General features: G+C 48.7%; 1 protein-coding gene across 11 annotated transcripts in view; it reads right to left on the bottom strand.

Annotated features, from left to right (window-relative positions):
- EXOC6B (exocyst complex component 6B) overlaps window positions 1-23,549 on the bottom strand; it is a 243,507-nt gene that overhangs the window by 210,603 nt on the left and 9,355 nt on the right. For all 11 annotated transcript variants that reach the window (XM_004936290.5, XM_015286064.4, XM_025149797.3 and 8 more), the window contains one exon: window positions 4,236-4,401. In XM_004936290.5, the coding sequence (XP_004936347.2) occupies window positions 4,236-4,401 (166 nt within the window). The remainder of the gene's footprint in view (window positions 1-4,235; window positions 4,402-23,549) is intronic.

The raw sequence follows: 23,549 nt of genomic DNA, 5'->3' as shown, positions 1-23,549 counted from the left end.
GAATGGCTTGGAAGGGACCCCAAGGATCATCAGCTCCAACGCCCCGCCTCAGGCGGGGCCACCAACCTCCACATTTAATACCAGCCCAGGCTGCCCAGGGCCCCATCCAACCTGGCCTTCAACACCTCCAGGAATGGATGGGGCATCCACAGCCTCTCCGGGCAGCTGTTCCAGCACCTCACCACTCTCTCTGTAAAGAACTTCCCCCTGATATCCAACCTAAATCTTCCCTCCTTCAACTTCAAACCATTTCCCCTTGTCCTGCTGTTATCTATTCTTGTAAAGAGTTGACTCCCCTCCTGTTTATAGGCTCCCTTTAGGTCCTGGAAGGCTGCAATGAGGTCACCCCGCAGCCTCCTCCTCTTCAGGCTGAACAAGCCCAGTTCCCTCAGCTGTCTTCATAGGTCAGTGCTTCTAAATTGTCCTGACTTCTCCACATGGAAGTTCATCACAGCTGCAGCATCAGAAATGCAGAGCTCTCCAGCTGCCACCAAAACAGAGCAGCCATGAATTCTGGATGGTTTCATTACTAGTGAAGGTGTCCAGGGAAAGCATTCTCCAATTACCCAGCAGAACGTGGATGATGCATGCCTTCCAGCCATCCCTGTGTGCTTACTGCTGGCCATTAGTAGCTTGCCATGACGCAAGAAGAGCAGTCATTTCATGACATCCATGCACACCACTCCAGCACAGCATCTGCATCAGATCGCTCCCCCTCCTGCAGTAGCTTCAGCACTCCTGGCTGCTTGCCCTGTGCAAAAACTGCTCATTTCCTTTATGATGTATTGAGATTTTACAAGCAGGAGCATGGCATCTCTTCCAAAAGATTATTTTATTTTCTTATATCCTGCAAATCCCACCAGGAAAAAGGAATCCATGTCGGGTAATTTAAAACTGCTCCTAAAATAATGCCAAGGCTGTACAAGACTTCTATTAAAATTACATATCGATCCTGGCTAGAGCAAAGATACATTCTCCCCTGGCACACCGAGCTTTCGGAGGCAGGGGGCTGTGTTTTGTTTTGCTCTCAGGATCTACATCCATACACAATGAAACGAGATGGGTGATTATTTAAAGAGACCCTCAGTAGACACACCGAAGCCGTTCAGACAGAGGGATTTGATAATGTAAGACAGATGCACAGCAAGGTGGGGGGGAGGAGAGACAACAGGTGGGCACATGTGAAGAACGAGACGAGTGGATCACACGAGGGGCTCAAGGGATGCTCAAGTTGTTAGTTCATTCATCTCTATGGGGAACATGTGGTACTGAGCAGGGCTTTTGTTTGTGGGTTTTAAGCATCGCTCTGCTATCATTTAGAGTGTCAGAGTGATGAGAGAGAAGAGCAAAGGCCACTGGAGAGGAATCCTGGGAATGGATGCCAAGGGCACCGGTGTGACCCTGCAGGGCTGTGCTGGCTCCATCTGGTGTCAGCACCCACCTATGTGGATTGTTCACATCCCTTTCTGACGAGGGGACGGGTGGCTGTCAAGAGGTCCTTCAAGTTGGCAACGAACTTCCCAATCTGGAGGTGCACTCAAGGACCATGTTAATTATCCACCCCCAACTCTCTCCATTTATCCAGCCCCTATAGGAATCCACTGCAAGGCCACTGCACTTTTAGCAGCATACACCAGGACAGCAGCTCCAAGGAAGGACCTGGTGAGCGCAGTGAGCCCAAGTGAACACCAGCCTATGCTACGCTGTTACCTGATGTTGTATCTACATCAGATTGGTATACATGAACAGAGTCCTACAACACACCTGAAATAAGCCTTCTGCATTTCACTGTTCAGCTTAAAAACCACAGTTAGAGCAAAAAACTAGAAGAGAACCTCATCAACTGGAAAGACTTCACAGTAGGAAACTAAACGCAGTGAGAGACGTCGAAAGCACAATCCTCTAGAATAGCTTGGGGCTGCTGATCTTACACCAAGACCAGCAAACTTTCCTACAGCCTCCAAAGGGCAGAAGGCTGGTGCAGAAACAAGAAGGAATAATCCCTGTTTTGGGCCTGACAGGTCAAAAAGCAGTAGATCTAACTTAAAATAAAAGTGTTCCAGTGGAACCTCTCTGAGATGCAGGAGCTGGGCTGGTACACGGTGTCCAACAGCCAGTGGAAGCATGAACTGGGAGCAGGAACAGGGCAGTATTGGCTCCTACTCAGGATGCATAGTAGAGGTGCAGTATGGAGGGCATTTATTTTATAGCTGGTTGGATGTCCATTCAAAGACCAGCACTACTGAAAAAAGGGCTGAGATCAAATGCAGGCTGAATAGCTGGAACAAAACTCACTCTCACCACTGGACTTGTAGATGATTCCCTGGGGAAAGCCATACAAAGAGGGCTCAGTATTTCTCCAATAGGCTTCTGTGTATATTTTTCCCATGTGCCATTTAATAGATCACACAGTGATGGAAATCAAGAGAGATCCTGAGGGTAGAGATGGACTTCACAGCGTGCCACCAACAAAGCAGCTGTTTGCAGAATGGGAAACAGCAACAAGCCCTTGCAAACAAACAATGTGGAATTCTTGGCTATAAACAATGGCTTTTTAAAAAATAAAATAATAATTTTAAAAAAAGTCTTCTTTCGTGGTATTTCCAATGGCCTTGTCCTAATAAGAGTGCCTCTGATGCAAGGAAACATCCCCACAAAGGTGATCCTGAAGGCAAACGTTGGTTTGTGGCATCAGTGATGCATGTACATCTAGAAGCCTGCATGGAAATGCCCAATGTAGTTTTAAATGAATAAATAAATGTGTGAAAAAAAAAAAACAGTGAAGTTAGAATAGTTGTTGTTTTTTATTTTCTTTTCCAGAAAATTTGCTTTTCTGAGACTTTTATTCCCTTATTTATGGCTTTATCCTCTCCAGCTCCCACCAAGCAGTCCCACACACCTTCCAGAAAGGTTCTCCTCAACAGACTCCACCCAACTGTGTTCCAACTTCTGGAGGAAAATAAGAAAGGCTCTGCAACCTCTGACACTCTCCAAGTGATTCCAATGCTATGTATGTCTTATACACCCCAGACTACGTAATACTCCTATTCTAAGGCACAGAAGTCATGCTTAAACCACAAGCATACTTAGTCACTGCATAAATGAATACCACCAAGCTCTAGATCCTTTTTGACCCCAGAAACCTGCCTAGTTTCCTTCCTACCACTTACCTACACTCCAATCCTACATACACCTTTTCCCACACGCTGCTGAACACATTTCTTCCAGTAAACAGGTGAAAATCTCCCTTTCTCTTATCTTTCTGCATGACTTTAAAGGCCACAATACTTGCAAAACCCATTCCTAGCCGTAAGCATTTTACCTTCCCCATTCCTTGCTCTATTCATTTTACCTTCTAGTTAAACCAACCACACCTGGAGATGCTGGAGAAAAAGAATCAAGCTACGGCTCTGTGCAAACACTGTTTCTGTACTTACTTCCAAGCACCCTTATTTCTCACTGCTGCTCCTGCTTGCTCTGAGCACCTCACAATGTTCTGAAGTTCATTTTTTGAATGTTAACATCTCACCTGCCAACAACATGCAGATATCTCACGACTACGGTCAGCTCTGCACCAGACTGTTTTCATAGAACCACAATATGCTTTGAGATGGGAGGGACCTCTAAAGGCCCTCTGCTCCCACTCCCTGCAATGAACAGGGACACCCACAGCTCCATCAGTGCTCAGAGCCCCTCCAGCCTGACCTGATGTCTCCAGGGATGGAGCACCACCTCTCTGGGCAACCCGTACCAGTTTTGCAGATCTGGCTCAAACACAACGCCTTCTACAATGAGAATCTGATGTCAGACGAGGCACTAAAGTGGATGGTGCTACAGCAGACATGCTGCTGACTGCAGAGCTTATATGTGCATAAGTTGGCCAAAGGTATCCCAGGAAAAGCACATGTTCACTAACACAGAACAGGCCTAGCCTTAATCTTCCCCACGCTTCTGATGTACCACAGCATTCCAGCTTGCCAAAATAACTGTTGAGCTTCAAACGACTAATTGATCAGTACAGGGAGAAAGAATAAAGGTTGTTGTTGGGTTTGGTTTGGTTTTTCCCAGGCAGAGGGGAGATGCTCTGGACAAAAGGAGATGTCTGCTTGGTTGGTCAACCACAGGGCACTCCAGGTTGGCAGGGATGTCTGGAGGTCACCTTGTCCAAGTCCCCTGCTCAGACAGGGCCACCTGCAGCCAGCTGCCCTGGGCCACATCCAGCAGCTTTCTCTTACCTTCAGCTTTTGGGCTTCTCCTCTAACTTTCAGCAGCTCTGTGATGGAGTCCACAAAGCCCTGGTAATGGAAGTTGCACATTTTCTCAATCTCCCGATCGTGGTTTCTGATTCGTGCTTCCAATTTTTCCATGAAACGACCGTGCTCCTCTCCATCGTAAACAGACCTAAAAAGGAAGATGCCATCATGAGTCAGGATTCCAACACCTGCTAACATCATTACTGACAAGAAACAGCCAGAATCCAATCTGTAAAAAAAGAATTATTAAAGGGGAGAGGGAAGCTACAGAGGAAAAGTATCAGCTCTGCAGCTGCCAAATCCCATTCCCCCTTCCTATCCCTAAGCTTAAGCAGCACAATTCTGCTTTGGAATAAAGGCAAAAAGAGACACAGCTTCCTAAAACTACACGTGCCACCACGGTACTCTGCTATTCCTTGCAGCTTAGCAGAGCTCTGCTGGCGAAAGGTGAAAGCTGGAGACAGACTGCCATCTAGTGCTGCCCCACAGCAGTGGAGTTCAGGGTGCTCACAAGGCAGTGCCATAGGCATAGTAACGTGGAGATGACAACTCACGCACAACAGGCAAACTACTATGCCTGCTAGGGGTGCCTTGTAAGTGTGTCTGCTTTAAACACCGTCAGCAGTGACAGAGGTGTCCATCAACCAAAAGAATACAAACACATCTCTCAAAAAGACCTAAAATCAGAGCTATAAGGTCTTCCCTGGGCTTCCTCCAGACTGAGCCGTCCCATTTCCCCAGCTGCTCCCCATAACAGCTGTGCTCCAGATCCCCCATAGCTCCATTGCCCTTCTCTGCACACCCTCCAGAGCCTCAATGCCTTTCTCATAGTGATGGACCCGGCAGTTCAGAAGTCAAGAAGGCAACCCACACACAAGTTTCAACACACTGAACATAGGCAGTTTCACTCAGAGGGTGGTGACACACTGGAACAGGTTGCCCAAGGAGGTTGTGGATGCCCCATCCCTGGAGGCATTCAAGGCCAGGCTGGATGTGGCTCTGGGCAGCCTGGTCTGGTGGTTGGCGACCCTGCACATAGCAGGGGGGTTGAAAGCAGATGATCATTGTGGTCCTTTTCAACCCAGGCCATTCTATGGTTCTCCCAGGCCATGCTAAGATTCTCTGACAGGGTCTGTCCCACCACGCTCATGGCAGCCATGACCCTGCGATGGAAGGCCGCGCTCGCTGACACATCCCTCTGGTTTGCATTTCTGAACTATGCTGGCTAAATAAAACCATTGAAGATGACTTGGAAAAGCTCTTGGATCGTATCGTTCGGTTTCGCAATTTCTGCATACGCGTTAAAACCCCACTTTGGTTTTACCGAAAGGTCAACTGGAAAAATCTTTCCAGGATATCCATCACGGGCAAACGCCTCCATGAGAGCAGAGGTCCCGGCATGGCCTTATGTTACTGCAGTGCTCATCTGAAAATAGGGATGGATATTAGGGAAAATGTCATCGTGGGGAGAGGTTGGGCACAGGGCGCCCAGGGATTGGTAGGGCCACCATCCATGGAGGTGTTCCAGAATCATAGGGATGTGGCACTGGGGGACCTGCTCAGTGGGCATGGTGGGGTGGGTTGGGCTTGGGGAGGCACTGGGCACAAGCTGGAACACAGGAGGTCCCCTCTGACCCCAGGAAGCACTTCTGTGTACCTTCACCGACTGCAATCACCACTCCCAGTGCTCAGCACTAAGACTGCTTGTTTATTTACAAGACTGACTGTTGGTTTGGCAAGGAGGGACCCAGTGAGGAGAGCCCAGCATGGAGCCCTGAGGTGCTGCAGGGCTGGATGGACCCAGAGGGGCTCCATCCTCAGCCAGGTTGGGGTCCTGTGATAAGGTGGCAATGCCAGATGCCCCAAACGCACTGCAAGAACACCCGAGGAGCTTCAAGTTACTGCACATACATGAATGAACAGCAGGAAATCTTTAGGAACTAACTCTGGAGGTCCTTCCTGTGGCTCTCAGAGGGGCTCCAGGCAGTTTTGGAGAATGAGAAGCTACGAGGCTGACCCTGCAACCTCGCTCCCAACAAGAGCCGCCCGCCGCGTGGCTGCAGGACAGCGACTCCCAAGTAACCTAAATAAATTCAGCTGCAAGTACAGAGGAGGGAAATCTCTGGGGGCAAAATGAAAGAGATCTGGAACAATGCAAGGAGGACATTCTGGGGACAGTGGAACCGAAGGGACTTGCTTTTGTTTTCAATTAATAAGTGGAACAAATTCCTGAGTCTGCTGTGGACTTCAATTTTTTCACCCCACTTTAAACTTCTGTAGTGGTTTTCATCCCTCAGAAACATTTTCTTCTCATTAAGCTACATAAAAGCATTAACAGTTTGTTTAATCTTATTCTAACTTTTATAATAAACAAATTTACTACTGAGCAAAGCAGAGAAAGAAAAAAAAAAGAACCAAGAGTGGTGCAACAACTCCACGAAAAGAGGTCAAAGGAAGTTTGCAGGGCTGATACCTGCACTGTTAGCAGCACCCCATCACCTCGCAGCCCTGGAGCAGCGGATAAAGGGCACCACCAAATGCCATGACATGGCAGGACAACCTTGGTTAGCAGCAGGGAAGCTGCCCATGGGCACTCCATGTCAGCATGGCTGTGGGCAGGGCCAGGCTATCCCAGCACTTTGGGAGGATGGTGGTACAGAAAGCAACCGTAAACCACACACGTGCACGAGTCACAAAGCATCAGAATGGATCCCCAAACGATGCTGCTGCTTGACAGTGACTGAACTCAGCCAGAAGGGGCTTTTCAACAGCGATTCCACACAAATTTCTTGTGGGCCTGCTTTCCTTCAGCGGTTTCATTAGCAAATTGGAAAATGTAAGGCAGGCTGTGCTTTTGAAAGATGTCGGTGACACCAAACCGAGGGGAGTCAAAGCCTGCTGGGAAGCAGCAGTCCCTGAGGAGCTGGCAGAGGGAGCAGAGCTCAGGAGGTATTGGTGCTAAAGGGCTATGGCAGGATGGAGCTGGCTCTTGTGGGACACAGTCTCCGTGCAGCTGATGGAACCATATTCAGAACTGCTGGAGAGGAAACAGGGAGGTGTGAGAGAAGGCCACTGGGCTTCCCCAAAGACAACGGGTCTGACCAGCTGTAAGGACAGAACCCACATGAGCTCCACACATGAGTTCAACACTGCAAAGTACAAGGTTTTGCACTTGGACAGGAGAAATCCCAGGCATATATGCAGGCTGGAAGGAGCAGTCCTTGAGAGCAGCCCTGCAGAGAAGGACCTGGGGGTCCTGGTGGATGGAAAACTGAACATGAGCCAGCAGTGTGCTCTTGCAGCTCGGAAAGCAAATGGTACCCTGGGTTGCATCAGAAGAGGGGTGGCCAGCAGGGACAGGGAGGTGATTGTCCCTCTCTACTCTGCCCTCGTGAGGCCCCATCTGGAGTACTGTGTCCAGGTCTGGAGCCCCCAGTACAAAAAAGACAGGGAGCTGTTGGAGGGGGTCCAGAGGAGGCCACAAAGATGATCAGATGGCTGCAGCACCTCTCCTATGAGGAAAGGTTGAGAGAACTGGGCTTGTTCAGCCTGGAGAAGAGAAGGCTGTGGGGTGACCTCATTGCAGCCTTTCAGGACCTAAAGGGAGCATACAAACAGGAGGGGAATCAACTCTTTACAAGGATAGATAACAGCAGGACAAGGGGAAATGGTTTGAAGTTGAAGGAGGGAAGATTTAGGTTGGATATCAGGAGGAAGTTCTTTACTATGAGAGTGGTGAGGTGCTGGAACAGCTGCCCAGAGAGGCTGTGGATGTCCCATCCATCCTTGGAGATGTTCAAGGCTAGGTTGGATGGGGCCCTGGGCAGCCTGGTCTAGTATTAAAAGTGGAGGTTGGTGGCCCTGCCTGTGACAGGGGGGTTGGAGCTGATGATCCTTGAGGTCCCTTTCAACCCAAGCCATTCTAACTAGCATGCATTTGCCAGAGAACCCAAACAAAGCCTAACTAACCTCACTGAGTTGGAACCACTCATCAGACCCTTGAAAAAGAGTCACTACCTCTGCCTTAAGCCTCTGTGATCCAAGACTAGGGTCTGGAACTCAAAACCCCTCCTTCCCTACAAATCTCAACCTCATCCCAGACTGCTGCTCTCTTCTGCAGCGCTGTAATTGAAAGCTCATCCTCTAACTATAGATGCCTACTCTGGGAAACTCATCTGGAAGACACAGACAGCAACAGCATCACCAGCAGGCAGGAAATGTGGATGAACAGGCAGCAGCGTTTGGGATGTGTGACCACTGAAGGAAGCCCAGGCTCACATTCCCGTGGAAATATTTGCATCTGTTGAAGAGAGAAAAAACAGTAATGGGCTTAAATTGCCCAGAAGAATTAGGTTAAACATGAGACACAAGGTTTTATAATTGTAATACCAAGACAGATCATCTGGGCACGTTATGGAACTTGTTTAAATTGATCATTTCTAAGACTAAGTAAGAAAAATGTCACGTGGGAGCAGATCAGACACATTTGCTCCTGGAGAGACCAAATACCTCCGCAGATGGGGAGAGGATGGAATAGGTGGCTTCTGGAGGTTATTTATGTTTAATAGGTCTGAAGAGAAGAGCTGGAGCTGTTTGGAAACCACCTGATGTTGGGCAGGAATGGGGCTCTGGGCACCACATCTCTCCCAGCTTTTACAAGGACTTCAAAGCACCCAACTCTACTTTCACTGATGGTAAAAGGGACAAATTCCCATTTCCTTTATTTGTACAAGATCAAGTCTTTGGTTTTAAAATGCTCTAAAGCCTTCTCAGATGTTCACTTACGACAATAAGGACTTTCAGACTATACATTGGAAAAATGGAGCCACCGTAAAGCCACAGCCATCTCCGGGGTAGAACACAGCTGTTGTGTGCCAACAAGATCCTGAAGAAAACGACAAATAATTACCCTAATTGAGAATATAAAGGAACAGCTTGGTTATAACATCCCTATTACAGAACGAACTTCGGATGATGAAAGGCATGGAGAGGGAGAGCTTGAAGCAATTAGCGTTGGGCCTTGAGAAGAGCCAGGAAATGTAAGGAGCAACCCCAGGCAGGCGAGCCAGAAGAGCTCCAGCAAACACGAATGCCCCCAGCTGAGGCGAGTATGGAGGGAACTGGCCACGAGCACAGCTTTCAACTTCTCTCCTTTTTTTCAGTGAGCACAATGGAAACAATTCCCCCAAGAACAAAAGCGATGCGTCAGCAGGCCATGCTCTCTCAAGCTCTTTCAAGTTGGAAGGACAGTTGATTCGCACCATGTGTAGGATAGGAATGCTAGCTAGAACCAAAGCGAGATAAATTTCAGCCCGTCCAAGCTGGTTAACATTAAGGCAGAGATGAATCATCTTTACAACGCCTGTAAACAAGATGGTTTTAAGAAAGGGAGAAATGTAACGATACACCCTAATCACACTTAGTTGCAGGAATATACTATTGTTAGGAAAAGCACTAAAATTAGGGGCAGACACAAACCTGCAAGGATCAGAGGATGTGGACTCGGAGCCACAAACGATGTGTGTCCCCCTCCCTTCCCACAGTGGTGTGTTGGCACACTGAGTGCCTACAGCAGGGACTCAACCAACACATCTGGATGTGCTGCGGTGTGAGCTACCTTTCCTTGGTGCCCCTAGCTGAGAAGGAAATAGCAGCTCCAGAGCAGGGAACGTGCAATTCCAGAGCTATACAAGTCCAGGATGTACCAAAAAGAGACCAGAAGTTCACGGGGTGGAAACAGTGCCTTGGATAGGGCAGGACACTGAGATCAGGGGGAAGTTCTTTACAGAGTGGTGAGGTGCAGGAACAGCTGCCCAGAGAGGCTGTGGATGCCCCATCCATCCCTGGAGGTGCTCAAGGCCAGGTTGGACAGCACCCTGGGCAGCCTGGTGTAGTTTTAGATATGGAGGTTGGCGGCCCTGCATGTGGCAGGCGGTTGGAGCTTCATGATCCTTGAGGTCCCTTCCAACCCAAGCCATTCTATGATTCTGTGATGATGATCTCTCCACTTAGCTTATTCAGAAGGGAGAGTAAATTAACAGATGCAAGTATATGCCACAAATAAATACATTTAAAAAACCCGAACAAAAAACCTCATGCTCACAGCCAGGCCAGGTACCAGGGAGCAGTTTAATTCAGGCAGGGAAGAAAAGCTTGAGAGCGTAACATGACTGCAAACTTAAGCCAGGCAAATTCAAAACAGAAAGGAGCATAACGTTTTGGCTTGTGTTCTCCCAGAGCCAATGGCAGATACCAACCAGGGAAGCAATGCAGTCACTCTCATGAGGAGCTCAATGCCTCTGAGGCTTCCACATCCCTACCAAATACATTAGGAAGATGTCCAAACCCAAATACCCTTTGAGATGGAACCTAGAGGCATCAGGACCAGCTTTAGCCCAGGATCCACACAGGTGACAGGACGTTATGTCCACTATTAGAACATCTTCCAGCAACGACAATAAGAGGCACCACCTAAGCAGGTGCAGCAGAATGATAACAGGAACGGTGCTGGCATCCCTCACTCTTCTCAGCCCACTTCCTACGATTACCCCCAAACCCGTCCCATTTTTGGGACTGCTCTGAACTTCTGCATTCCTGCCGTTTTTCCCCAGCTGGGGAGGAAGGAGCCGATATTGCAGTCTTCAATCACTCGGAAGGAGCGGCACCAAGGAGTGCTGAGATGTGGTTTTGTTCATTTTGGCAAACAGTTCTGCCATACATTCACACCTCAGCTATAACAGATTAGTCCAGCAAAACATCAGAAGGCACCCAAATACTGGAGAGTAATTTCATATTGTGCTGCTGACGAGTGTTTCAATAGCAGAAAGCTTGAAAGCATGTCTTCACTTTCAGCATTTCATACACTTATTTGACCTTAATTACACAAAGTCATCACAATTCCAAGACAAGGAAGTGCTTTGCAGGGGTGGGTAACAGCACAAGTACCCAGTAACCTGCCTACAAACACAGCATCCTTGAATCACAGCATCATTTATGTTGGAAAAGACCTTCATGGTCATCGAGTCCAACCACATTCTGTGTATACAGTGATCTTGGAAGTCTTTTCCAACGTCGGAGATGCTACAGAAGCACAGAATGGTTTGGGTTGGAAGGGACCTTTAAGATCACCTGGTTCCAACCCCCTGCTATAGGCGGGGACACCTCCCTCCACACCAGGCTGCTCACAACCCCGTCCAGCCTGGCCGTGAATGCTTCCAGGTGGAGATGGATGATTCTATACTCTGCCATATTCAGTAGCTTTGCATGCTATGTCTACAGAGTTTTCTTGTGCAAAGGAGGCACAAAGATCAGCCAAGGGATGCACAAAGCACAGACACACAAAAATCAGCCCCTCACATCTCCCACAAACACCACCCTACAGTATATTTTTTCCTGGAACCAGACACTGCCCATTTCCTATACAACAAGGGGCAGTTATTCAGACTCTCCCCAACCCTACACAGACTTCCAAGAAGGATTTCTTCAAGGGATCACCAGGGGCAGACAAAAACCAAGAGGTGGGAGCCAGCCTGGTCAGCAGTTCTTGCGCAGCACTGATTCTCATGGGCCAGCTTGCCTTTCGGTATGAGATAGCTGGAGGCTCTCCTGTGATACATGGTGCAGACACTGTTTCTCAGCTCCTCCCGGCTGTCTGGCCACAGGCTGAGAAATGCCTCAGTCTGACTCAGCACTCAGACACTGAGCTGTTCTCCTTTTAAGAGCTGTTCTCCTATTCCTTTGGGAGACAGCTGCGGGATTGGGGATGTTTGTACAGTGCAGAAGACTGCTCAGTCCCAAGCAAAGACCTGTGAGAGAAGTGGCACCCAGACTGTCAGAGACAGCCAAAGCAAGGCCATGGGGTTGGCAGCACTGCAGGAGCAATGTGAGAGCATGCTCTAAGCAATCTTTCAGGCCAGCGTTCATCCAAAAGCAGCACAAAGAGAACAAATCCCATGCAAGATGTGCTGACAAGAGCTTAATGCACCAGATATGAAACAGAACGGCAGCAGCAGGCCAGTGACTAGAAGCATCTCTGTTGCCAGCAAAACCAACCTTACCAAAGGTAAGCAAACAGCAAAGATGGCCCACACGTAGAAAAGTCTCACCTCAAATACAGGGAAATAAAGATTACTGGGAAGAGGCATGGCAACATTTTGCTCCTGAACTCACATGAAGCCCAAAAGGGCTTTAAGGCAATGTGTTTGGGGAGAGACACAGCTCTGGCAGGACCTAAAAAGCAGATTTAAATCAAAATGAAGGTCAAAAGCGGGGACTGAAAGCCTGGCAATGTGAAGCTGTACATACCAGGTACGGGGGCAATTTGACCACAGCCTTTATTTCTGGGGATGTGGACATCAGCAGCACTCCCGGGGGCCTTCTTACCTTCCCTCACAGCTCAGCAGCTTATGGAGCACATCAGAGCAGGGCTGAGAAGCAGACACACAGAGATGAAGGTAATTCAGAGCCACGGAAGGGACACAGCCTTGCTGACAGCAGCCCAAAGCCATCAGCCCAGCCCCTGGGCCAGCAGAGCTTTAAGTGGCACCGCCACCCTGTGTCACCGCAGCCAAACTGCACTGAGGCTCAGCTTCAAACGAGGCATAATTGGGCTTTTTAGCACGCAGGCAAGCCAAGTGAGGCCAGCTTGGTGAGCTGGAAGGCCTCGTGTTGAACTCTCTGTGCAGGGAGCCCACAGCCAAGGGCTTCATGCTGTTGTGTGAGCCAGACTCCAAGCGCTGTGGGTTTCCTAAGCCTGGAAGCCAGACATAGAATCAGCAAGAGCAAAGTTCCCTCAGACTACTGAAACCCGAAGAGCAGAGTTAGCAAAACCCATTGGGAAACAACACATCACCTCCATGTTGAATGCCCCGTCCCTGGAGGTGTTCAAGGCCAGGTTGGATGGGGCCCTGGGCAGCCTGGTCTAGTATCAAATGCGGAGGTTGGTGGCCCAGCATGCAGCAGGGGGATTGGAGCTGATGATTCTTGAGGTCCCTTCTAACCCAGGCCATTTTATGAATAAACTGAAGTCACCGCTGCACCAGGCCTCAAGTCTGCACAAATTTCAGACCCCTGCCAAGCACACAGATACCCAACAGCCAGTTGTGGGTACAGAAAACCTGGTTTGGCACCAAGCACTGCAGCACCAGCAAGGTGGGCTTCGGGGTGTTTGAGCCAACACAGGCAATGCAGCACTTGGGTGGACAGAGTATGGTCAGGCAGATGGATTTCATCTTTGTAGGTCTCTTCCAAAGCTATTCTAATTGCATCACCTCCATTATTCCTTATTCCACCTCCATAGAACCACAGCATTGAGTTGGAAGGGCCCTTTCAAGGCCATCTGGTCCCACTCCCTGTGACAAACTGGGACAGCCACAGCTCCACTCCCCCAAAATTAACAGCTGTTTATGAGGGTGGACAGTGATAGGACAAGGGGGAATGGTTTTAAACTGAGACAGAGGAGGTTTAGGGTGGATATTAGGAGGAAGTTTTCCACTCAGAGGGTGATGACACACTGGAACAGGTTGCCCAAGGAGGCTGTGGATGCCCCATCCCTGAAGGCATTCAAGGCCAGGCTGGATGTGGCTCTGGGCAGCCTGGGCTGCTGGTTGGCGATCCTGCACATAGCAGGGGGAGTTGGAACTGGATGGTCCTTGTGGTCCTTTTCAGCCCAGGCCATTCTATGGTTCTATGAAATTCAACAGCTTCCAGACAACGGAGCAGCTACAGCACAGGCGAAAGCCAGTCATAACAGGCTGTTATGGTATTTATTTCCTAAAATGGTGCTGTAATAACGAGCCCAGGCTGCCCACACCACCTGCACAGGTAAAGGTGCAAGTGCCCATGTGCCAGACTGAGCAGCACCAGGCGAGGGCTGGGGAAACTACAGCCATCCCAGGCCACACACACACCCCTACCCCAGCCCAAAAACCCATACCCAAGTTGTTCAAAGGGTCTCATCCTTTCTTCTCGCCCTGTTTGCAGGAGCCCATTGCCAACGATTGTTCTCAGCAGCGGGGAAATTCCCTCGTGTGCTCCCAAAGGCAGTGGTTGCCCATGAGCTATCCAAACTCATCTCCCACCAGCCCTCCCCATCTGATAGCAATTGTCATAAGGGAGCTGAGTCACACTCACACCCTCCTCCTCCTCCTCCTCCTCCTCCTCCTCTCAGTCAGGGAGGCATTTCCCGATTCCAAACAACCGTGCTAATTACAATTAATTGTAGTGAACTGCAATTGGGCTTTTTCTTAACTGGCAACAAACCAGTTCATGATGCATGAAGACAGCTTCAACTGTAACCAAGGGGCTCGGGGAGAAGAGAAACCAAAGCAGCAGTGCTGGCTGATTCACTGTGATTTAAGAACGCAATTCTCCATCACTTTAAGTAGTGCAGTGGCAGTAGAACAGCACAGGGAAAATTAGGAAAATGAACATTTGCACACAGAAACTAAGCAAGACAGAATGGTGAGCCTATATATGTAACATCTGCATAGAAATAAGGGCCAAAAGAGGTCATTATCACGAGAGACCATTCAATTACAGAGAGACAGAAGCAAAGGGAAGGTGACTTCTGTTGCACACGTCGGCCTTTGTGCAGATGCATTGAGACCCATGTTTCAGCAGCTCAGTAGTGCAGGACAATATTGGCTCATCTCCAGCATCCAAAAGTAAGAGATAACCGAAGCCACAGCCACGCAAAACGCAGTACTACCCAAGGCAAACCTTAGAGGTCCCCAATGGTCATACATCTTTCTGCATATAAAAAGACAGGGAAAAGAAGCAGGTCACCAAGAGACAGAAGCAGTGATAATCCTACAGCACAGAGTCTCACACCTCAGCCAAAAATCTCACTGTGCAAACAGAGCCAATTGTTACTGCAAGGATTGCACAACTGAACAGCCCGATGGTGCTGCTCATTCCACAGCTGCTGAGCAGCCCTACGATAAGGGCTCTGTGCTGAGCAGTCCTTTGCTTGCAAGCCCAGCAAAGCAAACATGGTGACTCAAATGGAACAGGTGTGGCTCAGGAAGATCCTGAACCAATTCAATACGTGAAGGGAAAGAGTTTTTATATTAAGAACAAGAGATATGTCCTCCTGTAGGACCTGCAGTGGGAGATTAGACTCTCCTGACAACTGAAAATGTTGCAGAGGTTGCACAATGACTCGGGGCACCCACAGGCTGTATGCTGCCCACACACAGATGTGTCCCATGGGATTTGGCCACACTCCCTTCAGCAGAAGAGCAGCTCCATGACTGCAGCTTCTGCCTCATCATCTCAGCCAAGCAACAGTACTGCAGTTTGCCACTTGATGGCACCAAAGGAAATCCTAAATGTTCATGTGCCTACAACAGATTTGGAAAAGATGAAGGGCTAAACCCCAAGAAAAAGTTATACACAATATATATTAAGGACACACATATAAAAGACTGTTTCCTAGCCTATAATATTCCTATCCAGTATAGGGGAGAGCAGAAGGAGCCAGCAAGGAGCCCAAAGACCAAGGCCACCATGACAGGCCCTATGGCCAGGAAAAGCAATGGAGAGCCAGCCTTGAACAGGAGGTGAGCACAGCACCAAGGTACTGGGTCACCTTGGCACAGGGATGTGGGGGGTGGTGTTATCATCCCTGGAGGTGTTCCAGAACCACTGAGATATAGCAATGAAGGATGTGGAATCTCCGAGGTCTCTTCCAACGTTAATAACACAATCCATAGAATTATATAATAGAATGGCCTGGGCTTAAAAGGACCACAACGACCATCCAGTTCCAACCCCCCCCGCTATGTGCAGGGTTGCCAACCACCAGACCAGGCTGCCCAGAGCCACATCCAGCCTGGCCTTGAATGCCTCCAGGGATGGGGCATCCACAAACTCCCTGGGCAACCTGTTCCAGTGCCTCACCACCCTCTGAGTGAAAAACTCCTTCCTAATATCCAACCTAAGCCTCCCCTGTCTCAGTTTAAAACCATTCCCCCTTGTCCTATCACTATCTACCTCATAAGCAGCCATTCCCCCTCCTGTTTGTATGTTCCCTTTAAGTACTGGAAGGCCACAGTGAGGTCCCCTTGGAACCTTCTCTTCTCCAAGCTAAACGAGCCCAGTTCCCTCCACCTTTTTTCATAGGAGAGGTGCTCCAGCCCTTCCCACAGGTTCCTGGCTCAGCACACAAAAGTGATACCAGGCTCTCCAATGGAGAGACCCACCTAAATATTCAGTCACCGCTTTCCCCAGAGCGCCTGTGTGGTTGAAATGAACTGGCAACAAAAGGGAAAGTTTAAAAAAATTAATCAGTTTAAAAAAAAAAAACACAGATCTAAGTTTGTTTTAAGAGCACATCATGTTTCAGAAAACATCTGGGATGTGTTTCTACTCATGCCAGGTACCTGAGAAACAAGCACTCGCTGGTTCTTTAAAAGGACTTAGTAAGAAGTGCCAGACTGAGAAACAGGCGTGAAGATTTTACGTCCAATTTACGTCTGCTGTTATTAGACTAGACAGCTTGCTGTGTTACAGCTTAATGAAAAACCCATGCTGAAAGTTAAAGCCCAAAATACAAAGCAAACTTGTTCTGAACGATGGACAGAGACAGCCACAGCCATTCATCTTCAGAGCCATACATCAGCCAGGACAGCCAGAGAAATGAAGCTTCTTGTAGAAGCAAAAGCAAGAAACCATAGGGACAAACGAGCTTTACCACAGTGGAGAGTGCTTTGTGGACTCCTGCTCAGTGAAGGCATGAAGGCTGTGCTCAAACAGCATGTGCTCATCTGGGAATTGGGGATACACATCCCATTTGCTGTGCAGTGGGACAGTGTTGGAACCCAGAAGTTCAAGGAGAACTTCAGACCCAGTCCAGTGCACTGACACTGTTTGTAGACAGAAAACACCACCCTGCATGTAGACAGGGGTTGCTGACTTTCAATTGGAAGATGCACAGAAAATAAGAGGAATGCAGAACCAGGCAGACATCCCTTGAAGTAAAATCACCCCCAAGGGGTTGGATGATGACATAACTGGTTTGCGTGGATCTGCTTTGGATTTTCCCTCAAGGCTAGCGCTCGTAGTAGCATTCCTTTGCTGCTTGATGTTTGTGTGGTGGCACCACTGATTCAGCAGATCTGTATGGAAAACTAGGAAAGAAAGGACAAGTTGAGAGGGATTCAGAAATACCGTTTCAAGGCTCAAGGAAAGAAGGTTTAGATTGGAATGGTGAGGTGCTGGAACAGCTGCCCAGAGAGACTGTGGATGCCCCGTCCCTGGAGGTGCTCAAGGCCAGGTTGGATGGGGCCCTGGGCAGCCTGGTCTAATATTAAATGTGGAGATTGGTGGCCCTGCCTGCAGCAGAGGGGTTGGAGCTTCATGACCCTCGAGGTTCCATCCAACCTGGGCCATTCTGTGATTCTGTACTCAATCTCAAGAAAAGAGCACAGCCTTTATTCAGGAATTTATGATCTGCATTGTGCAAAGGTCAAAGAAGGAAAATTAATAGTTCCTTCAGCCTTTAAAAAAAGAAAACAAAACCCTATCAAAGCTGCCAAGGAAAGCAGAGTGTTGTGAAGGGAAGCTGAACACCAGCACACAGAATGCTGCTGCAGGCATCTGTCCATCAGCTTCCACGTTGAGATCGCCCTTCTCAAAGATGCAGCACAGCATTCCACGCCAACAAACCATTCAGATTTAACATCCACCTCCCTACTGCTGACCTGCACCAACCCTCACAGCTCTATGGAGGGAGTGGGTTCCATAGCACTGATGGCAGCGGTGTGAATTGGGTCTGAACTGAGCCTGGAGCTGCATGAAGCACCGCCACTCAGCATCCCTTAACAACCCGTGGATGGATATTTGCACTCCTTACACCCAGCAGGCCAATCAACAAAACACTTGATGACTCTATAGATTGCCCACAAAGACTGGAAAAGACCTCCAAGATCAACGCCCACCCCAATGCATCTCCCCTATGCAATAGATATCAAAAACAGAGTCATTTCAAAATGCAAGCAGCTCAGGTTGGGGTTTTTTTTTTTTTTTAAGTGCGTTCAGCAAAAAAATGAATGCTAATAGCACCAAATGATGGCACTTCACGTATAAGGGTTCCTAGAGAGTCTTCAGGCTCCAGCTCTGTGTGCTGCTCTGCACACAGCTATCACTGCAGCAGAACAAAGCAACTCTCTGCAGCTATTTAGGACAGGAAGCGAAGGGTGCTGTGTCCAACTGATAGTGCAAAAGGAATTTTAAAAAGGCAACGTGTAATGTCTCAGGCCTAGGGCCAATTTGCTTAAAAGGACCTCAGTGTCCCCAGTGGGAAAATTAAGACGAAAAAGCAGACACGTAAAAAACAAAGATCTGATGCACGGAGCTCTGACACTCATCCCTTGCCCACAGCAGGAGGCAGCCGCAATGGGTTGGCTGTCAGTGCACTGACAGAGCTTAGAGGCTGAAAGCATAGACACATAGGATGGCTTGGGTTGGAAGGGACCTCACAGCCCCCCTAGCGCCACTCCATCCAGCCCCCCAGCAGCTCAGGCTGTCCAGGGCCCCATCCATGGCCTTGGGCACCTCCAGGGATGGGGCATCCTCATGCTGATGGAAGCAGATGGGTCCAGAGGAGGGCCACAAAGATGATGAGAGGGCTGGAGCACCTTCCCTATGAAGACAGGCTGAGGGAACTGGGCTTGTTGAGCCTGGAGAAGAGAAGGCTCTGGAGAGACCTCATTGCAGCTTTCCAATACCTAAAGGGAATCTATGAACAGGAGGGGAACCAACTTTTTACATGGTTTGATAATGACAGGGCAAGCAGGAATGGCTTTAAAATAAAAGAGGGGAGATTTAGGTTAGATCTGAGGAGGAAACTTCACTCAGAGGTGAGGCCCTGGCACTGCTGTCCAGAGAGCTGTGCTGCCCCATCCCTGGAGGGGCTGGGGCTGGAAGGGCTTTAAGGCCCCTTCCAACCTTACCATTTTGTGACTCTAATTTACACTTTTGCCTTGTCAAAATACATGTGTCATTCAGCAGCCATTTAGAGTCCTTCCTCGAGAGGAAAAAATAAAGCCCTGACTTTTCCTGTTTGGGAAGCAGGCAAGAGGAAAAACATAGTAGTGCACTGCTTCAAGTTAAAACAAATAACAAAAAAAAAACCCCATCAACACAGAGCAGGATGTGTAAAAATAGGGCTGCTGATTAGATGAGGACAATTGACTGTTTATGAGTCCCACCTCCCATGCTCAGACAGGGCTTGTCCCTCTCACAGCCCAGCTCCTGCCTGTACAGAAGGCTGTGGTTCCCAGCTGACATCCCATCCAAGCAGCAGGTAGATCCAAACAAGCCCTGAACAGCTGCCATGGGTGCTAAGGGACAGCCCCAGCTGCAGCAATGCCTCACCTGAGCTATCAGGCATGCAACCATTTTCATCTCCAAGCTTCCATCAGCTCCCGCATCGCCTCTCAGCTTCTGCAATCCCATCTAGGAAAACAACAAAAATCCCCAAACTGCCAACCTCTTGCACACAAAGGAGGTGCAGGTGATTGGGGCTGTGCATGGAGCTGACCTGCTCCTGCCCACCCCTGGGGACCGGTTATTTTCAGCTGGCTCAGATGGGGAAGCGCACGGCTGAGCAATCAACTTTGCACGGCTTCGAGCATGAGCTGCTCTAAAAATATGATCTACATTAAGGAGACACACACACAAAAAAAAAAGCACACCAAGAGCTCATTAAAGAGCAGCAGAAAGTCTGTAGAAGTGAAAAAACAGCCCTCCTGCTTGTATTTCAGGAGGGGGAAGGAGAAGGGTTTCCACGAAGGGCCTGAAGCACAGAGGTTTACAAATCCAATCACATAAAGAGGTAAATAAGATTTTCTAGCAGGAGGCCACAGTACCTGAATCGAGCGGTCGTGCTTGTGTCCAAATCCTCTGAACAAAGAGGAAACAACCTACCAGGAACCGGGAAATACTTGGAATTTTTTGCTATTCTAAGGATGCAAACTGTCCCAAAAATAAAAGTAAAAAAGGAAACAAGAGCAAGCCATTTGTCCTCACATTCACTAAATCATTCCATTACCAGCCTCTAACTTTTACGCTAGTGATGTTCAAACAACTGATTGACCAGACAACCATTTCCAAGCAGCTTTTGCATTACGCAGTGTATGAGTCAGTGGACCTAATCTTGTATATGGACTGCTGACAGATTCTGGAAAGGTGAGCCTAAGAGCCTCGGACAGGACCATGTTCCCAAGTCACCTCCCATGTGCCACCAATCGACCACTCAGCCGTGCCCAGCACCTCCAGCCAACCTCCCAGCCATGCCCAGCACCTCCAGCCAACCTCCCAGCCATGCCCAGCACCTCCAGCCAACTGTCCAGGCCACAGCCAACACCTCCAGCCAACCAGCGAGGCCACAGCCAACACCTCCAGCCAACCACCCAGCCATGCCCAACACCTCCAGCCAACCAGCCAGGCCACTCTCAACACCTCCAGCCAACCAGCCAGGCCACGCTCAACACCTCTAGCCAACCAGCCAGGCCACGCCCAACGCCTCCAGCCAACCACCCAGCCATGGCCAACGCCTCCAGCCAACCACCCAGCCATGGCCAACGCCTCCAGCCAACCACCCAGCCATGGCCAACGCCTCCAGCCAACCACCCAGCCATGGCCAACGCCTCCAGCCAACCACCCAGCCATGGCCAACGCCTCCAGCCAACCACCCAGCCATGGCCAATGGCACCAATCAATCATCCCACCCATACTCAGTGCCACCAGTCAACCACTCGGCCATGCCCCACACCACCAATCAATCACCCAGGCCATGCCCAATGCCACCAGTCAACCACCTAGGCTATGCCCAATGCGCAGAGTGGTTCCAACTCCAGATCCATACATTCTTCTCTGTCTCCTGACAGACGGCAGGCAAGCGGACAATACGTCTTGTATGTTACAACCTACAAATCGTGCACAGAAAACATTCCAAAATGCAATTAGCCTGAAACCAGCAGACTTTCATTCTGTGTTTCTGCCAACGTGAAGTCATTTTTACCGTACTGCTGATGCAGGTGGCAGGTTTTTCATGGCATTCTTCAGCATTGGCAAGGGAATTCATCTGTTTGTAATATCCCTCCCCACCAAGAGAGTTTCTTTCAAAGACCCTGACTATTCACACTGATAAATTCCCACTGTGTACACCCAGTAACCGTAAAACCCAGTCCACAACACCAATACCAGCTGTGGGACAGGCTGCAAACATCCCACTGATGCAGGTATTTTGCAAGTCATGGATGAGGAGTGAGAAAAAAATAAAAGAATGAAAGAAATACTTTGTATTTCTTGTACATACAAACACATTTTAGTGAATAAAGTCATCCCTGGGCAACAGTTCAGTCAACCAAAAATAGGACAGATGTGTTTGTCTGCAAGTCACCATCACGACGCAGCTCACATTTCTCATGCATGACAGAAGTTCTCACGTGGTTCTTGCATTTTCAGCCCAGCCTCCAGCACACAGATAAGCAGATCCCAAAGCCAGGCACTCATCATGGAGATTGCAGGAATTCCAGCGGGTGCTGATGGAGACAGTGCCATCAGCACCACAGGGACAGCCTCAGCCACTCACATTTCTTAGATAAGGAAGGAGTGTCAGCCTTTCAACAGCCCTAAATTGATATGGAGGATTGAGGAAAAATATCTTTACGTGCAACGGTTGAATATATATTAAGATATATAGCACTCTTCATGTATTTGGCAAGTTTGTCCAAAAAATAATGTGAATATCATCATTATCTGCTTTGCTTGCACATAAGTGCTACATCTGTCAGCTCACTCAGCAGCTGGATGCCCTATGGAAGGAGATGGTCCCCCAGAAGGATACGTCACCAACACAGACTAGCTTTTTACATGGGCAGATAGTGATAGGACAAGGGGGAATGGCTTTTAATTTAAAGAGGGAGATTTAAGTTAGATATTAGGGGGGAATGCTTTACTCATAGAGCAGTGAGGCCCTGGCACTGTTACTCAAAGTTACAGGCACCCCATCCCCTGGAGGTGCCCAAGGCCATGGATGGGGCCCTGGGCAGCCTGAGCTGCACTTCCTGCTTTTATTTCCAGCTTCCATTTGTTTTTCTGTCCTTGCCCCTGCTTCCAACCTTTGCATTGCAGTTTTACCCACAAGTGTAATTAAACACGGTTGTGTTATTATTACCTCTTAAAGGTTAAAGACAGTGCAGCCAGGTAGCTTAACAGGCACTAAAGCAGCCACGTCCCTCATATTTTGCTCTTGTAATCCAATTATCCCTTACCGTCGTTATTTATAGTTTGCAATAAAAACGAAAGCACATCCTAACTAGCTCAATGAGGATTAATTAACCTCACACCCTAACTGAGCGTCCTGCACGCCAGGCTTCAAGTGAACCACTGCCAGATTCAGCTCTGCCCATCAGCACTAAAAATGCTCCGGAAAAAATAATCCCAATAATTCTCTCCAGCTGCGTGAGCAAAACCCTGGAGAGGACATGGATCCCTTCAGGAAGGGCAGTGTGAAGATTTGAGCCTGAAGGCCAAACTCAGCCACGCACCACATCCCAGCTACAGGCTATTTCATGGTGCTTGGGCTCTCCTCAATAGCAAGTGGCATTTAACCTTGCCTCTGTGCCCCAAAAACAGCTATTTGTAGGGAAAATAACAAAATGCTCCTTTCCTTCTAGCTTCCTTTGCAGGGATTTCTATTACTCAGAAGAATCTGAGAGGAATTCAATTACATCACACTTCCCAGGAGAGAACGCTTTGTTATTTGCTTCAGATTTTTACATCTTTAGTTTAAAATACTAAAATCAAGCAAAAGGACAAACAATGACAAAGCGCAGACAAATAAAGGATGATGAAAGGACTGTGGGTTTTTTTTCTCTCCCCTACTACTCACTGCAAAAGAGTTCACCTTCCACTTAGATGTACAGCACTATCTGAAGCTTTCAGCAAAGCACAACCCCTCTGGTGTGTTTCAAGGAGGGCTGGCGATGTGTCATCTACCAGGTTCCCTTCCAGCACCTATTATGGACTTCTCTCCACTACAAAATGCATGCAGGCCTCCCCAGCACGCAGCACTTCATGATATGCTACCAACATGGGATGTTCCTTTTGAGCTGCTGCTTCTGAAGCAAACAAGCAGACCTGGAAGAAACCTCTACTATCAGTACTGCGGGCACCACAGAATAAACCCATACCTGAAACAAAGCCCACAAGTACCAGAGGCACTGGAAAACACTGGAAAACTGGAAACAATTGGAGTCCAGAATGTAAACGTGCTCTTTCACTTCA

The sequence above is a fragment of the Gallus gallus genome, chromosome 4 (genome assembly GCF_016699485.2).
Source record: "Gallus gallus isolate bGalGal1 chromosome 4, bGalGal1.mat.broiler.GRCg7b, whole genome shotgun sequence".
Taxonomy (NCBI): Eukaryota; Metazoa; Chordata; class Aves; order Galliformes; family Phasianidae; genus Gallus; species Gallus gallus.
The sequence above is the reverse complement of the archived record's forward strand: the minus strand, read 5'-3'. Positions and strand labels throughout refer to the sequence as shown.